This window comes from Cinclus cinclus, chromosome 1 (genome assembly GCF_963662255.1).
Source record: "Cinclus cinclus chromosome 1, bCinCin1.1, whole genome shotgun sequence".
In the NCBI taxonomy this organism is placed as follows: Eukaryota; Metazoa; Chordata; class Aves; order Passeriformes; family Cinclidae; genus Cinclus; species Cinclus cinclus.
The window spans coordinates 13,790,785-13,815,465 of record NC_085046.1 but is presented as its reverse complement, the minus strand read 5'-3'; the positions used below and the strand labels follow the sequence as shown (position 1 = coordinate 13,815,465).

At 39.8% G+C, this 24,681-nt stretch overlaps 1 protein-coding gene across 2 annotated transcripts in view; it reads right to left on the bottom strand.

The window, feature by feature from the left end:
* Positions 1 to 4,491: 4,491 nt before the first annotated feature.
* NRP1 (neuropilin 1) overlaps positions 4,492 to 24,681 on the bottom strand; it is a 113,427-nt gene continuing 93,237 nt past the window's right edge. Inside the window, exons 13-18 of one of the 2 annotated variants that reach the window (XM_062506816.1) lie at positions 23,010 to 23,069; positions 15,736 to 15,867; positions 11,714 to 11,985; positions 11,133 to 11,226; positions 9,490 to 9,549; positions 4,492 to 8,251 (exon numbers count right to left, since the gene is read on the bottom strand). In XM_062506816.1, coding sequence (XP_062362800.1) covers positions 7,962 to 8,251; positions 9,490 to 9,549; positions 11,133 to 11,226; positions 11,714 to 11,985; positions 15,736 to 15,867; positions 23,010 to 23,069 — 908 coding nt within the window. In that variant the 3' untranslated portion in view covers positions 4,492 to 7,961. Of the gene's footprint in view, positions 8,252 to 9,489; positions 9,550 to 11,132; positions 11,227 to 11,713; positions 11,989 to 15,735; positions 15,868 to 23,009; positions 23,070 to 24,681 lie in introns of both variants that reach the window. The other variant, XM_062506825.1, reaches the window with a different exon arrangement.

Here is a 24,681-nt window from a genome sequence, read left to right as displayed (position 1 = left end):
GGCATGTGCGAAGGAGAGATGCTTCATTCCAGAAATGTGGCCTTTTTAAGCAATTATCTAGTTATCAGGTCCCATAGTTTTAAATCATAACAAACATCATTCACCCAACCACCACACACCACGATGGGAACACACAATGGTTACAAAACTTCTTTTTCTACCTCTAATTCAGCTGAGTCACTTTCTCACAGTCCTTTTCTGCTTAGCCAAAGCAGCAGGCCTGAGCCATGATTTTACAACCTTCCCTTTGTAAGGTTTTACCTATATGCAACACATGGCAACTAGAACATGGATTAGTCCATGTGAGCTGTAGCTAGGGCTGAGTTGTAGTTCAGTTAATTCCTTGTTTTGCCTCCCATCTTCTGAAGACTAGCAGAGGTAGTTTCTGAGAAACTAGCAGAACCAAGAGAAACTCATAGAACCAAGATTAGGAAGGTCCTTTCTGATATACTCTTAACACTGAGTATTTTCCTGCTTTTCTTCCATTTTGCCAGCCATGCTTGGGGTAAAAACGATGCTTGCCAACTTTGATACTCCTGTGTCCTCATCACTTTGCAGACTTGTTAACCCTTTCCAGATGTTACAGGTTAATTTTCAGAAAGTTCCAGTGGCTGTCTCCTTACTGCTTCACAGACATCTCAAATATTACCTTCAACCAGTCTGGTGGCTTTCCTCTTCACTCCAAAAAACCACATTTTTAAAATAACAACAAGTTTGTATTTCTTTACATATTCAATTGATTTTTTAAGTCATGTAAATAGAAGTTGGATAGAGCTATGTTTTGTGTTGTTTGTTTTGTTTTTCTTGATGATAGAGCTATGAGAAACATAGATTAGCACGTTAAAAGTAGAGAAAGGTGAAACACTGTGGTCTACTTAGTAGTCTCAAAGGGCAAAATGAGAGTGACCCACTGACCCACTCTGGTATGCCACAGTTGTAAAGCTAGTAAATAAATATTTAGTAAGAATATTGATATCAATATTTAATTAATGCGAAGATATCAGGCATGATATTGAAAGCATTGAGGCTCCCTGAAAGGTAGATTATTTATTAAAGATGTAGTGTCTGAGTCTCTGACATGGAGTACACATCCCTGGCAGGGATGTGAAAGAGGAGGTGTGGGACAAAGTGAGTTCTTCTATCTTCTGAGACATGGCATGGATGGCTAATTCTATTCTATTCTATTCTATTCTATTCTATTCTATTCTATTCTATTCTATTCTATTCTATTCTATTCTATTCTATTCTATTCTATTCCATTCCATTCCATTCCATTCTTATTAATTCATGCTATTCGTTCTTCAGTAATGGATAGGGAAATGTTATAAAAGTATTTGAGCAGTGAAGGAGCATAAATTGCATTACAGAAAAATATATTAATAGTAGAAAACAGTAGAAAACCACACAAACCAGTAGTTCAGCCCAGGTATTTTAGTTTGAAGCAACATGTTGCAGAGGAAAGGGAATAAAGGTGAAAAGATGTCAAGATGAAAATTATGCATGAATAATTCCAGTCTTACAACCCTGAGATGTTGCCTGGATCTTCAAAGCCACATCCACACCCATTGCCTCTCTGAGTTCAGTAATCCACCATTTAGGTTCAGCTAACAGATGGGTTGGTATCCCCACTCCTTTCTTCCATGCCTGTGGATTTAAAAAGTGCCTGGCAGATGCCAGAGATATTTTTATATTGTAGATATTTTTTTTTTTAGAACTGTGAGGTTGTTTTTTTTTTTTTTTTTTTTTATTCTGTCAGGGAAAAATGAAGTAATTAAAATGGAGTTTCCTGGTAATTCTCTTAGCAGCTCCTGTCACCAGAAGTACTTATTTCCTCAGGCAAGCCCTTTATCCTCCAGACTCTCAACATTGAATCCCTCAGTCTTTGTCATGGCAGCACCTGACAAACCCTGTCAAGCCTTGTCCTTTCCTTCTACCCCTGAGAGAAACACCTGACCTCTCTGGTACCAGCAATGCTCCAGTAAGACTGCAATTCCTGTTTCAATTCAGACCCACCTCACCTATTATGGAAACACAACTGTCTGTAATAAAATACAGTGCATGGTGAACAGTGATGCAGTACAATGACAGGGACATGAATCAAATGTCTGAGAAATGACTAAAAACAATGTAAATGTAAATTGGAGAATATGATTATTGAAGATGGAATTAGGTTTGGACACATGATAAGACTCCATCCATCTGTGAAAAATGCCAGAAGATTTTTTTTAATGAGATTTTCTGTTATAAACATTGAGACACCATCAGTCCTGAGGTGATAAGATTAGAGCTTGATTGTGTGTAGCTATGAGAATGGAAATGTATATAGAGAACTGACCTACTGTGGAAAAGCAATTAGGGACTACAGGGGGACTAATCAGCAAATAAAACAGCTATACAACATATCCCATGGCAAAACAAAAAAAAAATCAGACATACTCTGTTATAATTTAACAGACATTTGTAGATAAAATTGTGGTTATGGGTGACTTGAGGCATAAAATGATATAAAATAGAAAATTAAATCTCTAATAAATTAATGTTGCTTGAACCAATATGCTGTTAGGCATAATGGATTGCAAAGGACAGAACAATTAAGGAATGGGAAGGGAATTACTGTCCAGATCTGAAAACCCAACCCAACTTTGACATTTGACTTTGGCAAAGAAGAATTGACTTGGGAATGGACTAATTGTACATCTGAAAAGACTTGTGAGGGTCAAAATTATGGCTGCATTAGCTTAAACCAGTCAGGTCTTCATGTGTCTCATGAAAGGTAGGTTCTGAGTCTGGAGGAGCTTGGCTCCAGAGGGCAGGTAGGCACAGGTGGGCACTGCTGTCATTTCCATGCTGCTCCTGGGCCTCACCCAGCCTTATGGCAGCAGTGCTGCCCCCACCCTCTCCTCCCCATCTGCCTTTTGCTGTGCAATTTTGTGTTCTGCCAAAAGGAAAGGAAATGGGACTGGCTACACGGCTGCATGGCTGCTGGGTCTGGGATGGTGCGTTTGATTAGTGAGATAATAAAGGGGTTTGCTTTCACTACCAGCCAAAGACCCCTCTCACACACCATGACCCTCGTAGCTGTGCACTTCTGGCACGGTTTGTCTGTAGCTGACCCATCTGTTATTTCCATCTGCTCTTCTTTTTCTTCAAGTTTACAAGTTATGTACTGAAAAGTAATTCAGATCCCATTATACCATTTTCATTTTTGCTTTATGCAGCCTATTTAGTTTGGAAAACTAAGGGTTTAATGCCAAACACTTGTTAGCTTTTAGGCAAACTAATTTTCCCTGAATGAAAGAAAGGGAATTTTCTTAACTTTAAATACTTGCCTCTCTTTCCTGAACTTCATCCTCAACAGATTCACTTTATAGATTTCCCTTTTTCACTGATCAATTCCATTGGCATTCATTTTCCTTTGAAGAGCCCCATGGCTGGTTGTCACAGAAGCAAACAGAGTGCAATGAAGTACATCTTTAAGAAATTTGGATATAGTGGTTCTATGGACAGCAACTTTCACAACTACCTTAGGGACCAATCCCTACTCTGAGTAGGGATTTTGCTCAGGTACTTGCTGGAGTTCCATCTTATATTTTAAACAGGTACACACAGCGCTGCTCTCTTGAGGAGACAAGATTCAATTCTTTTCAAGTGTTAACAATGATCAAATATATGGTAATAAGTACAGTATTTTTCCCATGAGTAGTAAAGTAGCTGAAGTAAAATGTTTATACGCCAGTTAATGACATACTGACAGTCTGAGCTTTGTTCGTGCGTGCAATGTAAAGAAAAGATTTGTCAAACTTTAATGTGCAGAGTGCTGAGCATTAAAAGGAAACAAAATAGGTAAGTATTGCATAAAGCAGGAAATGTTAAATCTAAAACTTCTGATCTGGATGCAAGTTTCATCAAGGTCTCTCTGCACATGACCCTGTGTTCCACAGGGGAGTTTGGCACCCAGCTGATGCCTAACCAGGTCCAGTAGCCTACCCTGGCTGCATTTGCTCCAATCATCAACTTGTGCTCTGCCTTGGGAAATCTGGCCACGGTTGGGTAAGTCCTGATGACTCCCCTGGAAATTTGTAGGAAGCTTAGCAGTGCAAACCTTACCACAGGAGCAGAGACTTTATGGACCAACACATCAAAAACGGGGAGTACTTGGCAGGGGGTGTAACACCTGCACAGGCTGTTACATTGAGCAGCCCATGGCAAGGGGCAGTGGTGGCAAATTTGTCTTCTTAAATGCCAGCTGTTTGGCTAAAAAGCAGGTTGTGGGAGTGTATTCCATCAAGGAAAGAGAACAGGTCAGGCAAAGGTGAATGCCTCTATCCTAAACAATGAACAAACCCACAAAGTTGTTTATTGGAGCTGCCTACTAACAAATACAATTAATTGAAACACTGTGCTTGTTGCAAGATGCTAAATAAAACCATCCATTTAATAATACCAATCCATTTTAGAATAATAAAATACATCAGCTATGGGATATTTTATGAAAATGTTTAATTCAACTGTTTCTTTGGAATGTAGTAGTCATAGTTTGGAAATTTAAGTTACAGTTCAGTTCTATGTGGTTTTTTTTATGCTACTCAGTGTCTGAGAATACAAATGTCATTTAAAGTTAAGGCTTCGCTGTTCATTTTGAAACAACAATTTACAAGTGTCATATTGTCATAGAAAATAAAAATTTCTGTAAAAAAAATTTGCACAAAATTTTATGATGGTACAAAACATGAAGCAATAATATACCAGTAAAATGAAATCATTTTACTACAGAAGATTTTTATAGTTTTTCAATAAAGAAAAAAATATGTTATTTTACACTTTAAAAATTATGAAACAATCTAAAACAATATAAACTGAACATTTTGTAACACTGCCTTTACAAATTAATAACTTTATAAACATATAATTCTTTTAAATATATTTATCAGTGCAAGATACTTTTCAATGTAAAGTTGCAGTATCATTTTTCCTTTATTGAAGGGCAACTTTAATTCTATTACCTTCAGAGAAATCAAATCTTCAGTGCTAGATCCTCATTATCATGGTAATGTCTGAAGACCACAAAGGAGATAATTTTTTTTAATGTTCACTATTCTCAGTATGTTAAAAGAAGGAAAAACCCACCAACTACCAGCTTTTCTGTTCAAATAGATCAAGACCCAGAGCTGGTCCAGAATCTATTGAAATCAGTGGGAATGTTTCAAAAGGTTTTGGGCTCAGGCTCCCCAATGGGATTTTCTCTTCAAGGCAATATAAGAATGTCACTCTTAGTCAAGTTGGCAGACTAAAAGTTTTTTCAGCTAAGGAGAATAAACCCTTAATTCCTGACTCACACAGCAGTGGTGTGACTGAAAATAGTTTTGAAAAATCCTTTTTTTCTTTGGGTTAATTAACTAGCTGCTGCAATGTCATTATGGTCAAATTACAGTGTTAGAAACCAATGAAAATTCTACCTCTGACAAAGTGAGTCTGTTGCTTGGGACATCTCATGGGCTAACTTTTAGGCAAAACTTTCAGGCCTTAGATGCACTGTCTCACCTTTTGGAGGACTCAAGGTTGAGAGGCTGGGGAGGTAAATCTTCCATCAATCTAAGGTTTGATGACCTGAAGAGGGTGTTTGGGTTTTCCTGATAGTCATTGCCCTTAAGACCCCTCTGAAGTAGCAACTGTCCATTTTTTCTTTCCTGTTGGGTTTTCCTTTAAAATATTTTCAACTTCAAGCTTCATTTTCATCAACTCTCTCCCTCCTTTTTCTTCAATTTCTGGGTTACTAGTGGATTTTCTACATATTTTTCTATTTTATAGTTCATACTGGTGAAATGACACACTTCAAAACATTTGATGTACAAATGGGGGTGGATTCTTTTGCTCCAAGTAATTCAAGGCTCAATTAGCCCTTCTTTAATCCTAATTCTGGACAGGATATTTCATTGCTCTTCTACAAAAGTAATTTTGGAAAAGACCAACTCAGAAAGTTCCAATCACCTCCCTGACTCTACTCAGGAAATTCAATGAGGAAAAACATGAGTTCATCACTTGGTAGGATGTTCCTTTCCCCATGTTTGCCCTGGTTTTCTCTGCTGGTTGGTGGATACTCAGGGAAAGGCTGAAGCTGCCCCCCAGTTATGGCTGTGCTGTGTGCAGGTCACTGCAGAAACCCAGGGGCTGCCCTTGCACCTGCAGGAGGGGAGTGACCCCTCTGCTTCCTCACTGCCTTGTATGGACCCCGGTGGGAAACGTGCTCTTGTTTGTTTTTACCCTGTTGGACCAGCTGCATAGGCTGTTGAGTATTATTTGACCAATAGTATTTGCCCTAAAATATTGAAAAAATTGCCACATCATTGTCAATCACATTTTTCTGACAGCTTAGAGTAAGTACTCAGTTCATTGCATTGGTCACTGCCTGCTCTTGTGGTCAAACAGAAACCTCCTGGTATGAAATGCCAATTGGATATAACATAATGGTAAGAACATACCCTACATACATTGTGGGATTTCATTCTGCCCTCAGTACCCACTGGTAAGCCCGATTAGCATTGATTAGCATGAAAATACATGGTAACTGAGAGAACAGAACTCGAGTTCAGGTAGGGGCAAGAGGAGGAAAGTTTCTCATTTTAAAGGCAATCTTTTCTGTAAGGGAAGCATTTTCCCCAGTGTAATTAACAGGCAAGCTGTTCAGGATAAAAGACATGTTCCATGACATCAGGAAAAAAGATACTGTCACTTTATGCTGTTAAGAAGAAACCCAAAGTTCGACTTTGGAGGATAAAGTTAAGAATTTTCCCTTATTTTTTTAACACAAACTCTAATAAAATCCTTTGCCATTACCAGCAAGTTAAAGCTGAAGTTTTCTTTCCTTGGCAATGGCAAATGCTTATGCAACCTACTCAGAGGGACAAAGAGAGAGAGAAATAGAAGAGAAAGGGAGAGAGATTTTACATTTGAAAATACATTCTATATGAAAGAACAATAAAAGGGGATATTGCAGCTTTATACAAAAGGGTCAAGAGACATGAAGTTGAAATACAGAAAGCAGAACAATCAAGCCAGGTTGTCAAATCTGATTAGCCCTTGCCTTGGCTGAGGCTGTTTTCTTACACTAAAATATACTTTTCTTTTAGTCAGTGAGCCATCAGAATATGATTAAAGACAAGGGCATAACTGCAGAGAAGCTGTAGTTAATGTTAACACAATGAGAAGCAGTACAAACAAAAAGGCACTTGAGAGGACATACACTAGCCAGTGCCAAGGACTTTTTTTGTTTCATTTTTAGGCAGTACACTTGGTTACCAGTTGTGTCGGATGATGGCACATACTCTTTTATGGAGTTCACAAGCACAAAATTTTGTACAACACTGAAAAACATCAATAAAATTTGACTGTATTGCTTCGTAAACAGAGCTGACACGCTATATTGGTACTGATGCAGCAGTACTTTCAAAAACATCCTAACCCTTCTTTGCCTATGCACAACACGAGCAATTATACACAAATACAGGTGCAGAAGTCCACTAAATTGCTGTTACTCCAATATTTTCTGGGCACTGAGCTACAGACAGCATGTCCATCCAAAGGACCCCACTGAATACATTTTGTGACAGCATCTTGGATTTTGCACAGTAAAAACAAAATTATCCATTAATGGAAAACAAAAGAGAGGGAGAGAAAGAAAGACGAAATGAACTATAAGTCAATCATACTTGGTCTCAACACCAGCATTCGATTATTTCAAATAAAACCAACAGAAAAAGCAGACTGTACATGATTCAGGTTGTTAACACAGATTGTTGTCCATGTTCATCAGTTACACACTCATTGAAGCTCCTGAGAAAAGCTTGGCTCAGTGTCATCAATGCACTTTTCAGCCTGTACAGTAAAAGATCAACAGTTCCCCAGCACGACCGAGCTATGTCCTTCCATCCCGATTCTCTGACTTCTCCAGCTGCTTTACGCCTTCATGCTTCCGAGTATGAATTCTGTGTGTTTAGTTTATCTTTTTTCAGTTTTACGCCATCGACCAGTTCAAAGTTATAATTCTCCAGTGCAGACAAGTTCCTCTCTGACATCCCATTGTGCCAACAGGCACAGTACAGAACAACTCCACAGATGGCTCCTAAAAGCACCCCGAGTGCACTCATGGCTATGATGGTAATGAGGATTGGATCTAGGGTCTTCAGGACATTGCCTGGCTTCCTGGAGATGTTGTCATCATAGTCGTCACCTGTACGGTATGGAGGTGTAAACCCTGAAATTGAATAAAAGTTTGCAAAATTTTCAGAACTGATCCTAGTTTGAACTTTGCTTGACGAATTGGGAATTTTGAGAAGACCATCAAGTTTTTTAACCTAAGTTCTTTACATAATTTTAAAACCTAGCTTCTTCTAGGTGGTCATAAATAGCTGAAAACTGTAATGTGGCCCAAATAGCTGTGGATTTTTTTGCAGACTGTTCACCAATCTGCTGCCTGTTAGTAGAGAACTGGTTCTCCTTGGATTAAGTGGGAGTCTTGGGAGTGAATAACAAGGCCTTTTCATTATATTTTGCCATGGTGCATTATTTAGCTCAAAAATGTTAATCAAATCCTACTCAGCTCAGTGTGAGAGGCTAGTTTGACATCAGTTGGGAATATCCAGCCATTTTATTTCTGCTTCAATGACATTAGGATTGGATCTTGAAGTGCAAATAGTGGCAGAACTGATACAGAAGAGCAGAGTGCTCTTCTGTAAAATATTCACTGGGTATCATAATGTTTTCTCTCACCTTTTTTTAGTTTATGAAAATGATTCAAAAGCAGCAAACCCTGTAATTGTTGCTGGAAGAGCCAAAAAGTCTTTTTTGGACAAACTCACTCTCTTTCACTGAAATCAATTATAGCGATTCTGTTGACTGCAACAGTAAAAAATTAAGCTCATTGCCTGAAAAATCCAAGTATATTTTATTATTGGAACAATATGACAATTATGATCAATTTAATGATCCATTTACTGTTATCATCATTGGAAATGATAATGCTTTGCTAGACTGGTCATAAAATGGCATTTTCAGCCAGGTCTGTGAAACATTTAACCTGAAGAGTTTTGAGCCTAATTACTGAGGCACAGTGTGAGTCATAAACTGTAAGATATAATGATAGTGCTTTCTTCAGCAGTGGACAAACCTTCTAGGTACCAAAATATTGAGAGGCTATAATGTTATTGCATGTATATGAATATAATGTAACAAATTAAGCATATGAAACTTTAAATGTTTGAGATAGGTGCAAATAATAAAAAGTACATAAGTCCATATGGTGTGGAAGAATAAAATTATTACAACCTTCAAATAAATGTAAGTCTTCTTATCATCTCATCCAGAAAAATCAAAACACCTTAATACAATATGCAGTTACAGAACAAATCTATAAATAAATAAATAGAATGCAAAAAATCACATTAAAATACACATTAAAATTCATTCCCTTTCAAAAAATAACACAATTTTTACCTGTTTGATTACTTTCTGGGTCTTCTTCTTCATCTATTTCATTCTCGACATCAGTTGATTCTAATGAGGCAAAAGAATTGACATTGATTATTAAGGTTACAAACACTGATTGACTATCATGCTGGCAATAATGGTATAGCAGATTTTCCTGTGTCAGAGCATCATTATGGTGGCTTGACAGAGCTGTTCATTATAATGGGCTCCGAAAATTAATGGAGAAAAAAAGGAAAGATTTAAAAACTCCTCTCCGCCCAGTCTTGGCACAGTTTTACTTATCAGCAGGGGTTTTCCGTGCCTGGGAAAGAGAAATCAGTGTGATGAATTAGCATCTCATTCACTGTATTTACAATTTTGGAGCCCAATTCCATAACACTTCATCAGCATAGGCATAGTCAATCACAAGAATAGTTTCACTGACTGCAGCGAGACCACTTGTGTTTGGATTTCAGACTGAGCTTTTGGGTTTAGCTCCCTCAGGCAGAAATCTTTGCTCAATATTTGGTTTGAACAACCAAAACACGGAGGTAGGAAAGAAGTTATTTTCCTTTCTCTTGCTGGAGTCAATTAAATACAGTCACTGTGGTCTCAACACCTCTCTTGGCACTGGGGACACTGCAGGAGGACTAAGCAGTGTATCCTGCCTCCCTTTCCTGTCGACTGCCACTCTGGTGGCATTTGATGAAACCCAGGGGTTGGACCAAGTGGTAAAAAGAGATTGTACAAATCTTTCCTCATCCTGCAGTGAAATTACCACATAGCTGAAGACTGTCATGTTACCCTCAAAAGGATGTTAGCTACAATAGGTGAAGAACTCCCTTTATTATTCCTCTTAGTTGTATTGTTAAGTCACACGGAATAAATTCATCTTCTTAATGCTAAGAGCTCTCATTTCTATTCCCTCTTTAATATAAAAGTAATTGCTTCATCTCCGCTATGAAGGACAGTGTTCTGCTGCTTGTGTTTATCTGGGGCTGCTGCTGCCAAATTACGTGCAGTATGCAATGTGCATATGATCAGCAGTGACTGGAATAACTCAAGACTGGCCAGGAATAAAAGGGCTCAAAGAGCATCTCAGGAATCGCCTGGCTCAGATATGGGAAAGGCCATGTCCTAAAGTTGCTTTGTGTCCCACATGTCTGGGAGCTGACGACTACAGCAAGTGAGCCACAGCAAACTCAGAATGACAGGATAGCAGAGACAGATTAGGGGCCTTTTCACCCAATCTGCTTATCCTCTTAGGGCTTTATATGGTCCTTTAATACATTTAAGAAGGCTTCGTAGTAAATGATCTAAATAGGGTGAAAAAATAAAATTGGATCTTGTGCATTAGTTTAAACAGGATCCTGCAATAGAAAAAGCAGAGAAATTTAAAGAGGGCAGCAATATGAAATACAGGGAGAGACGTGAGAATGTGAATATGCTGTGACCCATGTCAGGAGGATGCCAATTCTGATCCAAACTCCTGCCCTACCAAGGTGACACCAGTGGCACTTACTCTGAATAAAGTTACAGGCTGAATCAGGATATTTTCAGTGGAAACATAGCTAATAATTATCTATCCCTTTCTCACATATAAAACCAGCCACCAAAACAAAATAAACAATGTTTTGAGAATTCTCTACGTTCTTGCTTGTCACACTTACTTCGGCAATCCTCTTGTGCTACATGATTGTCAATTTTAATATCATCCACAGCAATTCCTCCAGTTCCTTTTCCAATTTCTCCCTCAATAACCACCTGGAAAAACAAGATAGTGTTCACATTGTTTTCGTGTTAGCACACAACTACAGCAGTCAGGATTTTTTAATTAGTTGTTCGCACACATCTTCACTTGCCATGATGTCACACTTGTGCTTCAATTGCGGCCTGAAAATCTGCATTGCCTGCCTTTATGAACTTATACAGGCAAATGTAAATTATGTACTGTCATGACTTTATGAAAGCCTTTCACATCAGCAAAACTGTTGCAAAGAGGCAGTTTTGTGATGGATGATTTATAAAGTACTTATTTGGCCTCTGATAAGAAAGTGTTTGTATCACAGTAATCTGAGATGCCATGAAATATTTCATTATTATTAGTCACAGCAAGCGTACCTCATCTGTAGCTGTAATATTGTCTACATAAATCTTTCAGTGACATCTTTTACTGCAGTGTACAAAACACGACCAGCAAGGCGTTGCTGGCCTTGGCCGTGGTAGTTTGGCAAGGAACAGCCAAGCTCACCTGGTAGTGTTTCACAGACTTGTGCAGAAGAACACGTCCTTCCTTCCAGTAGTTTGCCTGGTGCCCACTCAGGGTCCACAGCACCTGGTCGTACTCATCCGGCTTTTGGTAGCGCAGTTTGATCTTGAGGGTGCCGACGTGCGCGCCGGACATGTGGTACCAGAACGTCATGCAGTGGGCAGAGTTCTGCGAGTAAATCACGGGGCTCAGCAGTCGGGCCACTTTGCCTTTCTGGCTTTCATCAGCTTGTGAGTAAATGAAATTGCCATCTCCTACTGTGACAGAAGGACTGTGTTAGGAATAGCCACCAGCTTTAATTTTCTTTGTTAACATAAGAATCCCTGACCACCCCAATCTTTCGCTTTCTTTCTATGCTGATGTCTCAAGCATCACACACAAGAGAGTCAGAGGGTGTTGGTTTGGGAGCTCTAGGAAAGCTGATATGCTTTAAGAAGAGGGCCACAAAGCTGATCAGAGGGCTAGAGTACCTCACCTATGAGGACAGGCTGAGAGTTGGGGTTATTCAGCCTGGAGAAGAGAAGGCTCTGGGGAGACCTTACTGCAGCCTTTCAGCCACCAAAGGTGACTTAAAACAAAGATGAGGAAACTTTTTAATAGGGCCCATAGTGACAACCTAAAGGGTAATTGTTTTAAACTGAAAGAGAGTAGATTCAGACTATATGTAAGGAAAAAAATTGATGGATGGCGAATCATTGACACAGGTTGTCCAGAGAGGAAGTCGACACCCTTCTCCAGAAACACTCAAGGTCAGGTTTGAAGATGTCCCTAGTCACTGCAGGGAGGTTGGACTAGATGACCTTTAAAGGTCCTGTCCAGCCCAAGCAATTCTGTTATTCTACACTTTCTTCTGGCCATGTCCTCTGCTGTTCACTGGGATGTTTTGTGCCAAGAGTGAACCCTAACACCGTGCTCACCACATGAAGCACACACAGTGCAATTGCTTTTGCTAAGGGAAGGAGGCACAAGCATGTTTGGTGAGACAGAGCATTATGTGCTCCATTAGTCAGTGTGCCCCTCCTGAAAACAGCCAGCCCTGGTTGGGCAGGCAAAATAGAAATCCCTGGGGCCTACTCTATGTTAATTGTGCAAAGAGCTATTTAAAAAAAAAAAAGTCTCTGTTTGAAGTAATCTGTGCTCAAGGGGAAAGATTAGAATGGAAGAACACTGAAGGGTGAAATGGCTTTGAACAGCTATGGTCAGAGATCAGGAACTGAGATTTAAAGAATGTTCCCAAACAGAGGTTGAGCATTGTCACAGATGGTGTCAGAGTTATGCCCTTGATTTTTGTAACAATATATTTGGCTCTATATATACGTGACCCCTTTCCTGAAAGAGTAAGATTATAGCTGATGCTTTTTAAAGGGCATAATGGATTTATACACATTGAAATCTGAGCACCTAATACCCTTAACCTGGAAACTTACTTTCTTAATCATGCTGAGAGAGAAGCATGTGGGAGTGCGATTAGTTTGGTAACAGAAAATTACTAAGTAAGATACTGACTATAGAGAAGTGCTTCTGAATTACATCAGCCACACATCCATTCCAGTCATCTTTTGAACAGTGTCTTTGCAGAGAGTCATGGTGGAAAAACACAAAGTTCATTCTGGTGTGTGTAAGAATAGATTGCATGTGCAATGCACTCACACAGAAGGATGGAGTCAGCATTTATTGACATCATCCTGTTGAGAGTAAGAAGGATAAAAGTAATAATAAGAAATACTATTTCTCAAGCATTGCTGAAGTATACACATCACTGTTTATACCAACACTTAAAAGAAAGCAAAGTAAAAAGAGGCAAAAGATGTTTTGTAAGGGCGGTGTTTTATCAGCATTAGTCTTTGCCTATACATAACATCCTTGAATTTCTTGTGAAATAGTGTATAACTGAGAATAGTGTAAAATTGCTGGATTGCAATAGTATAGTCCTGCACCAATGAAGACAGGAAGATGAACATTGCTACTCTGGTAAGCATAAGAAGGACAGACTAGTGAGATGGGAACCAGGAATGAAGAGGTGTGGGTTAAACCAAGTGGCTAGACCTAATAAATAAGAAAGGAATGAATTTCTTCTAACATAAGGGTGGTTTTTTTGTTTGGATCTTTCTGTGAGCATTAGAGGTATCCTGCTCAGTGTGCATGTTGAAGAATTTTATATGAGAAGATGATGTTAAATTGTAAAGGAAAAGTAGGCTATTATTTTCTGTCTTTCTGCAGTAACATCATGGGCAGCTTTTTAAGCAGGAATGCTTATGTCTATTCTTTCCAACATTGTTTCTGTGCAGAGCAGCACAAGGTGCAAATCTCATCAAAGAATGGTAATAGGGAAATCCAGAGGGAGGAAAAAAGGAAAATAATCTCAGCATTAGGATGGCTGTCTGAGTTGGAAGACCTAACACTGGCCAGATTTCATCACAAGTTATATAATTTAAAGTGACATCCAGTGTATCCTGCCATCTTTGAGCAATTGCTGTTGAAGATTACTTCTGTGCACTTTTTCCAGCTTTACACGTGTGTCTGAGAGAAAGATATGCCTGGGACTTGTTCACTGTGGTTCTCCCAGTACATAGGGTGGCCTTGCTGTGCACCTGGGGGTTTGTTTGGGACATCAGTGTTATTCAGACTGCTCATGGTCTGTTCACACCCACCTCACTCTGTGCCTGCTGGCAGGTGAATCACAAACAGGGCAGGTGAAGGTGCTCTTAGAGTTCATGGAAAATTTTGGAAAATATTGAAAGTGAAGAAGGAAAAGAGACTGCCTGAAAGATTTACTAAAGCTACAGCTCATGGCACAAATAAGATTTCTTTACTAGCAGGACCCAGTGGAAACAACAAAATCTCATTTGAAGAATATAATTTCTTCATCTCCTGATTGAAGACAGGTTCTCTCTCTATAATCCTTGATGGCAAAGTGCAGATAGCTCTCATTTTCAGAATATTATTGCAGTGCCAGGTCAGGAACTCTGTCTTCATTGTCTTAATTAAAGCTTTACTTATGCATGCCTTTTAGATTTTGTCAGTCTCTGGCTAACATAGCTTTTAACCTCCTTTCAATGTCAGATCCTACTGAGCCATTTCACTTTACTCTACATCAATTTTTCCACCATTACAGCCTTCACTTCAGCTAACTGCATTTAGCTAATTTGATGCCATTTATTTGTACAATGCCATTTATAGTCAAAGTATTACAAGTTTTTTTTTCCCCTGAAACTACTGTACTTGTCTTAAGATTCAATTGAAAGTGTCTCAGAATTTAAAAAGTCCAATTTTGTCTAATTTCCTTGTCATTCTCATTAAGCAAAGGGTAGCAGAAGTGGGAAGGGGGATTCATCTCAACCCAATTGATTAATCTGTACACATGCAAGTGAGAACACTAAAGTGAGAGGCTGTGCAGGTCACACAGTGCCCTCCCTTCTCCACTAGCCTGCAGCAAATTTATTGCCTAATTATGCTGAGCTATGAGTTAGTTACTACAAAACAAACCAATCAATTCCCCAGGGTGATAGTTCTTGAAAAACTGTTTGTGAGCAGAAAATGGCTATAATCTCCAACTCCTGCTGGAATGGAGAGGGGCGTGGTAACACACCCCTCTGGGAAGCTTCACTTACATACAATACTTTTCTGTGGTGGATAGTCCCTGTAACTACAATCAGGAATAATGTGAGGTTATTAACTGACTGACTGTATTAGTTGGTCAGTGATATTTGCAAAAAATTTGGTCGTTCACATTTTTTGTACCCCAGATGTTGATTGACAAAGGCAAGTCAGGGGAAGGGAATATCTTCAGTTCCTGACAGGAAACAATCTTTATTCCCCAACAGAAAGGACAATTACAGTCGTGATTACCTAAAATGGATTACGTTTACTAGAGAACCATCTTTGTTACTTTATGGATTTTAGGTATAATTCACTCTCCTGTGATTTTGGAAGATGTTGATATTAACAACAAGAAGAACAATCTCATCCTGTGTAAAACAGCTACATCATGAACTCATGATTACCTGTGTGGTCTTGAATTGGCCCGGTTTTGCTTGTCAGGATTGCCCACCTTAAATCCACCTGGTTGTCATGCTCCCAGTGGCACAAAGTCTTTTGGGATCCCCAGCCAAAGGCACAGTTGTATAGTAGCAGCTCTGCAAGGAAAAATGGAAAAGGGGGGATGAAATGTGATTATAATTTGGATTTTGTGCTTCAAAACAAATGAATACATTTGACCATCAACAGAACCATTGTTCCTGAAATTCTGAGAAGCCATTGCAAGAACAGCCTTCCTGGGAAACAGATGAAAAATCACTATTTTTTGTAAAATATGTGGTTGCTTCTTGTCTCTTTACAACCCATATTATGGGTGTCTGTGGTTAGATTAATTCTTCTGATTCACCCTAATTTTCTGTTAACTGCCTTGCAGCATATAAAACTCATAAAAAACCCCCCCTCTGGCTAACTTATCAGGTGTATTTTCTGGTTGTCAATATCTCTGCACTGCAATGGTGCCACAATTTGCAACTCACAATGAGATTTGGAAAAAAATAAGAACAACCAGAAACATCAATGGAATGTCCTTTCAGGAAATGATTTCTGGTGAAGTCTACAGTCCTTGGCTTCAATAAGGAACTTTTCTCCAGCATCTTCCAGACAGTTAAGTAGGCCCACAAGATGGCAGCATTGAAATGGACAAATTGAGAGGGAAAAGGGACAAATGTGGCTGATTGCCAAATGAACTCAAAATAAGCTTCAAAACAAGCTCTGCGTAAAATAAGGGAAGTCTGGTATTATGGTCAGGATGAGATCATATCTTGTTTTCAGCTTCTTTTCAATTCTGCCCAAAGATTTAATACATAGTAACTTATTTTCTTCAATAGAACTTGGAATTTCAATGGAAAGATTATACAAAGATAGCATATAAATCCTTTGCATTTCTTATTTTCAGAAGCAGTTTGAAATCTTTTGAGCATTTGATTCCTACTCCATTGGTATGAATTTTTATCCCACCTTGAGCAGTGACAACTCCCAGCAGAGCAATACCCTCCCAAAAGCAATGTGATCAAATCTTGGAGTATTTTCTCAGGCATGACTCATGCCTTGTTAAAGGAGTAACTTAGGTTTACTTTAATGAGATGCTTTGTGCAAGTATGAACTAAGAACAAAGGACTCTGTTCTTCCATCAATATCAGCTCTGGAGGAAGAATTGTGTTTCTTGCCCATTATTAATAAAAAGAGCCAGGAAAGATAATGCAACCCTTAGAATGTGCTTGTTTATTGTGGGAAAAAATGAGAAATATGGGAAGTGTGTTGAGACCTGCAGTTGGCCAGACCTTTGAAGTGGAGCTCTTCCAGTCTGAAGAGGCAAAGACCTCCCCCATGTACTGAGCTGCCAGGGAAGACTGGTAAGGCTTTTGAACTCACAACCCAGATTTAAATGGAAGGTAAACTGGAATAATAATTTTAACAACACTAAACCTCAGGTGAGTAGGCTCAGACAGAATGGCCATAATAAGGGCTCATCTATCATTCTCTCCTTGCCTGCTGTGTCCTTGTTTGGCAGGCCCTTGCTCCCATACACAGTTTTTTCTCAACTCACTGGATTCCTGCATTGTGGCCACTGCGCCCTCTCCCCACTGGCCCCTAGAAAATGTCATTCTGTCAGAAGAGACATCTGAGCCTACAGCAGCTCCTGTCCCTCTGCTCTGCCTGTCAGTGCCTCAGCTGTGCTGTGGTGTCTCTGCATTGAGCCCTCATTCTTCACTCCTTTCTTTCATCCTCCCCATCCCGTCTGCCTCCCCCATCTCTCCTGCTGGCCTCCAGAGGGGTCTACTCCACATTGTCACGAAGGCAGCATCCTAGTTGGGAGCAAATGAATTCAACAGATAATATCTGGCACAGGAATTCAATGTGGAGGAAAGATGTTTCCTAGAGCACCCTTGCCCTTTCTAGGGAAAAAGCAGATTGTGGTGAATAATATCTCTTTGGGCTCAAAATGTTGAAGAAGCAAAACTCAGTCTGTGCACACGAGTGCAGAAAGGCAATCCATTATATCTCTTTCTTCAGTATATGAGGTATTTTTCCTAAACAATGGGGCCATGATCAAAGACATCTTGCCCAAAAGGGGACATCTGAAAATCAAGGGGGGTTTTAAAAGAAATGTAGTGACATTGCAATGAACTAAAGAGTTCAAGATTGTGAAAAATTGCCTTCCATTGTCAAGGAGGCCTAGGGAGAGCTATATTGCATGGCTTTGACATCACAGCCATGAGACAGAATTTTAGAAAAGGTTTTAGAAAACGTAGAGCAAAATTAATCTTATTAATCCCAAAGGATTATATCACACAAAGTAGTGATAGCCTGTGTGGTATTCAAACCACAGGAAAGGAGAAGAGTGGTAGATAGATCACATCCATCTGAAGATACCACACAGCATAAATGAGCATGTAGCACAAAGACATTGACAGGACTGATATTGTTCAACTCTGAATAAAAATAAATAGCAGAATACATAGGAGAAGTATGTAAATGAGTGATGAATCCAGAGACTCAGAACAGAACAATATTCTAGTTTCTCCATTTCACAGTCTAAGTAATATGAGATATCCAGTGAAGTTCAGTGTGGATCAAAGGAAAAAAAATTCTCATATGATGTGAGTGGTACTTGCTCCCTTGAATGCTGCTAAGATTGAACACAATTCAAAGAGAACTGGACACTGTCAAGGAAAATATCCAGAATTTAATTGTTAATTCTAAAGTGCAGGAAGTGACAAAAGCCTTTTGCTTCATGCTCTGATGACAGTTCTGAACACTGGGATCAGAAGTAGGGTTTCAAAACAGAGCTAAATTTCACAGCTCCATCTAATAAATACTTTCTTACACTTTCATTTGAAATATACAGTCCAGGAAATTGGCAAAGAGCCTAAGTCTGATATGCTTTGGCCATGCCTGTGTTCCTTGGCTTCAGACTCAGAGACAGCATGGTGTAGCATAAAAATGAACTTGTTTTCCACGCAGAAGTAGAATCCACTGAAACTGAGGAGAATTTGACCAGTAACCTGCACACAGTTAGCTGTTTCTTGCTAGGTTCCTATCGTTTTCTCAAAAGTTCTTGTGTTACTATATTCCTTAGACAATCACAGCAATGGGATTGAAGGTCAAAGGCAAGGCATTTCAGAGTGCTCTTGTTTTATGAGCTTCTTAAACATGCCATTTCTTACTGCCTATTCTTGTATCTCTTCTAGTGCTTCTCCCAGGGACCCATAAAAAAGGAAAAATAGGCCTCGTAGCCAATTAATAATGGACACTTGTAGCATCAGGATAGGTTCATTATGGTTCAGTATGGACAATGGATCTGCCCCAGAAAAGACAGACTAGTTCAGCCCTTCTATTAAAGGTCCCAGGGGGCTGATATAGTAGCTCACAGCAAGTTACAGGCAATCTGTCCTCTTCTTTGTCCTTGAACTATAGCTTGGCAGCTCTGGTGGAAGGAAGGAAACTAGGGACAAGTAGCAATTGTTGGGCTCCCTCTGCAGTGCTGGCCTATTCCCATGCTAGGATAATTCTCCTGCCAATAGATGATTGATCTCTGGGTTTGTGTGTATTGAGATGACAAAGAAAACCAGCTATAATGTAATCAAATAGAAGCAGCTCAGACGAGAATCTGAGAGGGAGGTGTGATGAAATCCCATATGCCTTTTTCAAAATGTAGGGTACGTGATACTGAATTAAAACAGATTTATCCTCTCAGAGAATAACCAACAGCTGTACTTTTTGACCACATCTTGCTCACAGCTGGGATCATTACTGCACATGAACAAGAAAGTAATTTGAAAATCTAGTTGAGTGAGTTTCTTGCGAGTCCATTAATCTTTCGTGGCCTACAGACTTTGACATATTTTTATAATTCCTCCAACAAGAGGCAAGAAGAAGCATGATGGCACTAAAGATGATATGAAAGTGCTCTCTAAGATGCTCTTGCCAAAGGGTAAATCAGCATTAAAATAGGAAATTACAAACATAATCTGGACCACTTCAAAGTAGTATATTTGGTCTGATTCATATTTGCATTTCACCTTTTTATACCATTTATGTTGGCATCACAGGATAACCTTAAATTATAGTAAATGATAATCTAACAGCCTTAATATCCCTTTACTGATACAAAGTTGGTCCAGCATGAATGAGAATCAGACCTATTCTACCTTTAAATTATTTCTTAGCAGAGATTTTAACTTCAGGTTTTTTTTAGTTATACTTTTCCATAATAGCTATTACATGTATGAAAAACAAGGTACTTCTCAGAACACTCTGCTTTATGAAGGACTCAGATTACACACTGAGAGCACGTAATGTAAATGAACAGCTTGCTCTGTATGTAAATAGCTAAGAGACAAGCACTTCAAATAGTCCTTTAGAATTGAAAAAGCTGTGCTCAAAAGACTAGATGTTAGAAAGTCTTAGGGCTGAGGACTGAGGCATTTACCTTGACAGACAGATTTGTAAAAGGCATCTTTTTGAGGGGAAAGTAGATCCTCTCTTAAAAAAACAAACAAACAAACAAAACCAAAAACCAAACAAAAAAACGCCCAAACCTTTAAACAATTTTAGCATTTTGAAATCATGATTCTTTTTAATTTTCTTCCAATTCAGTCCCCTTGAAACGAACTGTAAAAGACTCCTTGATAGAACAGCTTGTTTATACATGGAGACTTTCCAGCTATTTGCTCTTAACTGTTTCCATAGTGTATGAAAGCTGGTTGGAATAGGATAATCTCAGGCTTTCACACACACAAGCATGTTAGTCTGGGATAACAAGATTAGAGATACTGCAGGCTGGAATGCAGGCAGTAGGACAGCAGTACGTGGTGCTGGCACCTATTGCAGGGTACCTGTGCCCTGGCAGGTCTGCTGCTGAGAGGGCTGGTCAGTCTCTGTCCCCAGTCACTGTGGCACAAGCTGCTGTGGGCACCGCTGGCACCGTGCAGGGTCACCCCTGGAGCCTGCAAACTGCAACTGATCTGGAATAGCTCCTCGGCTTGGAGCTCATCATTTACCTCATGGTGCATTAACATCTTAAGGTAAGCCAGGCCTTAAAGGGAATTAAGGCCAAAGCTGAAGGCTCAGTCTTTGATGTGTTAAATTCCTACCTTGTTCATCTTGAGAGAAGCAGAAAGAGTGCACTTATCCTAAGGCAGCAGAGGGCCAGGGGCCCCAAGCAGCCCTGGAACTTCAAGGACAGTTTAAAATGCGTTATTTGTGGCTGACAGAGCAGACTCGCTCCCGGCTGCACAGCCCTGCTCCCTGGGCTTCACTAGCACTCGGGTCCAGCCATGTCCCTTCAGCAGGAGCAAATGTTGACACCACCTCCATGCCAGGAGGGGCTTCCCCGTGCTGAGGGAAATTTCTGTCTGCCCCTTTCTGGGAGTTTTTGGCTGGTTTTCAGCAGGGGATTATGAGGCACCTGGAAAACTTTATGTTTTAAACTGGAAATTCTGGAAACCTTATTCTTATTTATTAGCGTCTGGCTGATCTCTATCTATGATCTTTGTAATGTGTTGCCATGTGAGAACCTGGAGTTTGGGATGCGAACTCGTCCCTTATTCCCCGGAAGGAAATTGTTCCTACCAGCACAATGCAGGGAAGTAACATTGGCATGCTCTGAACAGAGCCTCAGGAATTCTTTTAATAGAGAAAAAACTTGGCACATCACGGAGTAAGCAAAGGTGGTGCAGGAGGGAAGTAAGGAGAGAAAATGAGGATATCTTAATCTCTGGTAGTAGCAATCAATCTGTTACTGGAGAGCCCCGCCCAAGCCAAGGGGATTAAACACAACCTGCAAAGCAGCTGGCGCTGCTCCGGAGGGAGTGAAACTGCACAGCACAGAGGCACTTTCTAAATCTGCAATTTGTTCAAATGCAAGAAGGTAGTTTAAAAAACTGTAAAAAATCCTTAATCTCATCAAAATAGAAACCTAAGAGATAATTTCAGACGTAAAAATTAAAATGCTTCGCTCTAAATCCGTTTCACGGAATCTTTTCTTCCTCTGCATCCCCAGCCCCTTTGCAGAACTGTGAGACCAGCAGCAGCAGCCCAGCCCTTCAGCAGTGCTGACTGTGAAGAGGAGGGTGGAGAAGTGTCCCGAGAGGGGGGACTGGTTGTGACTGACTCACTGTTGTGTTTCTCATTGCACCGGTGCTCCATGATCCACCTCTGCTCATAAAGCAGGGCAAAGGTAAAAATAGTGTATGCTGACTTAGCCAGCTGGGTGACCCTAGAGACAAATTTTGAGGAGAGTAAAAGTATTGGCCTTTGCAATATCTGCATGCAGAGGCTGAGAGTGGGAACAACGTCTGAGCTAAGTCAGCTCTGTCTCCTAATCAGATCAACACCATCAGTGTCCTTTAGGAAATTTTTTGCATTATTAGTCCCTTTCTTTCACTTGAAGCAAGAGTGGGTTGTGTCACATGGTTGAGGAAACAATGATAAACACTTACCCACCCTGTTAATAAATCACTTGCAAGACTGTGCCTGACTGTGCCTTAATGGAGGAAATGGGAGTAACTGAAAACTGACCTCTTTACCGCTCCACAATTACTGAGGCAAAGGATTTTTAACTGTTGCTTATAGTTTTGGAGTTTGGGTTTTCTGCCCAAATCCATCCTCTCCCCCACTCCCAGTAAACTGTACAGGATATTAAAAAAAATGGTATGAAAGCTGAGGAAGCAGCAAACTAAGGAATTTAAAAGCTGCTAGCTATTGTATTAAGTAACAAGGACCTGCTGCCAGTGACAACTTGGTTTTCCCTTTTCAAGTTCATGGTAGCAGTTTGTGTAACCCCATTTCATGAAAACTTGCTAGAAAACAATATTGTAAAACTGCCAGCTCCTTGGTGGAAAAAAACTGGCAAATTTTACTCGTCTTAGTTTTGTAAAACCATAGATATAAATAGTGAGTAGGTCTGTGTGGCTGTTTTTGTTTTCCTGGAGTTTGCAAACACACTTTGTGTCATTGACACACCACATTTAAACAGTGCACTGTGTGATTAAGTTAGTTTAATTTTGTCAGCACTTGGCATTTGCTGATGCAGAAGGAAATCTTGTTCTCTGCTGTATCTACATGTGGATGAAAGGAATAAAATATTTACTGTACAGAGCTAAGAGACCAGATGCTTCTTTACTTCAGAGACTTTAAGGAATGGTAAGTCAGGAAGTGCTGCAATTCATTATTTTGTCTCTGGCATGAAATTTGGGTATGGAATTTATTGTGGTTTTAATAAGAATTTTTTTTTTACCTGGTTGTAATGTATTGTCAATTACTGTTGGCTTTTCTGTATTCAGCACTGTAGTCCCACCTGGAAAAGAAATTATGTGTATCATGATACATGTGACACAACAAAGGACACAGCAGTCATTAGGAATAACCTATATATAAACCTGAAATATTACTGTCTTTATTAGACATTATTTATTGTGTAGGTAATTGAGTATGCAAGCTTAAGCATGAAAATATGACATTAAAAGTCTGGTTTCCTTTATCAAAAAAGAACACAAGAACTCTTCATTAAATAAAGCTGTGTATCTTTGGAGTCATTGCAAACACCAACTAAATCATCCTCAACATGTCCCTGTGACTGTCCTTGGTTTATAGACACCAATTTGCTCCAAATCACATGGGAAGTGAGCCAGCTGGTCTTTATGGCACCTCCTAAGAGTCACTGTTTTGTTAATTTACCCATGACCTGTTGTTTCTCATATCAGGGATGTGAGGTAAAACTGAGACTTCCCTGTGTGTTGCTCCATAGCTGTGTTGTGAGACCAGCTCACAGGAGAGATGCATGGGAATTACCACACTTCAGGATGTAGTCTAAAGTAGGTTTCACTTCTGTCTCAAAGTGAAGGAAAAATTAAGGACTTCCCCTCTGTCCTTTTCTTCATATAGATAAACAAGAGGTGAGTGGGGTCATGGCCCTCTCCTAGGCTTACTAATTGGTATTTTTAAAATACTTGACTTTTTAAAGTAAGCCTCATGTTCATAAGGAAACAAAAAGGAAATTAGTACAATTATAAATGCACGGTGGGGTGCTGATTACCAGTCAACAGCTCCTCTTTTCTTTTCTCTAGCAAGCAAGTGCTTAAAGCATTATAGAAAGGATGACTATGATGACTTCCAATGAGAATGAATGCCCAAGCTGTATCAGCTTTATGTTTGTGAGAATGATCTGATGGGAAATGCTATAAACCACGCAAATAGAGTAGCTCTGTATGGGGTCCAAATAGAGCAGGAAGGAATTTGGCCTACAGCACAATTACAGTTAATTGCAAGGGAGGCTTCCTCGTGGTACTCACATATGTGCAAGTGCTGTCAGGAAAGCGACTCTACCGTCGCACCCACGAGAACACGCACGCCCCGCTTGCACTGGGAACGGGTAAGAGAGGGTAAGGCACTCATGAAATCCCCTCTGCACTGCCCTGCTATCCTTAATGTCCACAAGAATTACACACTTGCTTTCTATGCATTTCAGAGGAAGAAAAGAATGCTTATATTTAATTTATAGGTAAAATCAGCTCTGTGCTGTTACAAGTAACACCATACGTACAATGCAACACTTCTCCAATGCCTAGAACAACTGGGCATGCACTGCCTAGGGTTTCTAGTGTTGTAATGAAAAATTATATGTAAGTGTCTGCACTTTCATAGGAGGGCAATGCAGTAATTTTCAGTATTAATACTGAAAAACATTCAGCTCCCTAGAAGAGATGGTGCTCAGGAAGGCTAGCAGCTGTTCCCTTGTCTTAGAGATTATAAATTGCCCCTAAGCACAGCCTGCAGAAACTGCCAGAAGGTTTTTCTTCTGCTCAATAAACATTCCCTAAAGGGACATGTGGGATGAAGTCCTGAGCTCCTTGAAGTGCAGAGACTATGAACATGGAAGGTGCTTGCATAGATCTGTCTGCTTTCCCTGA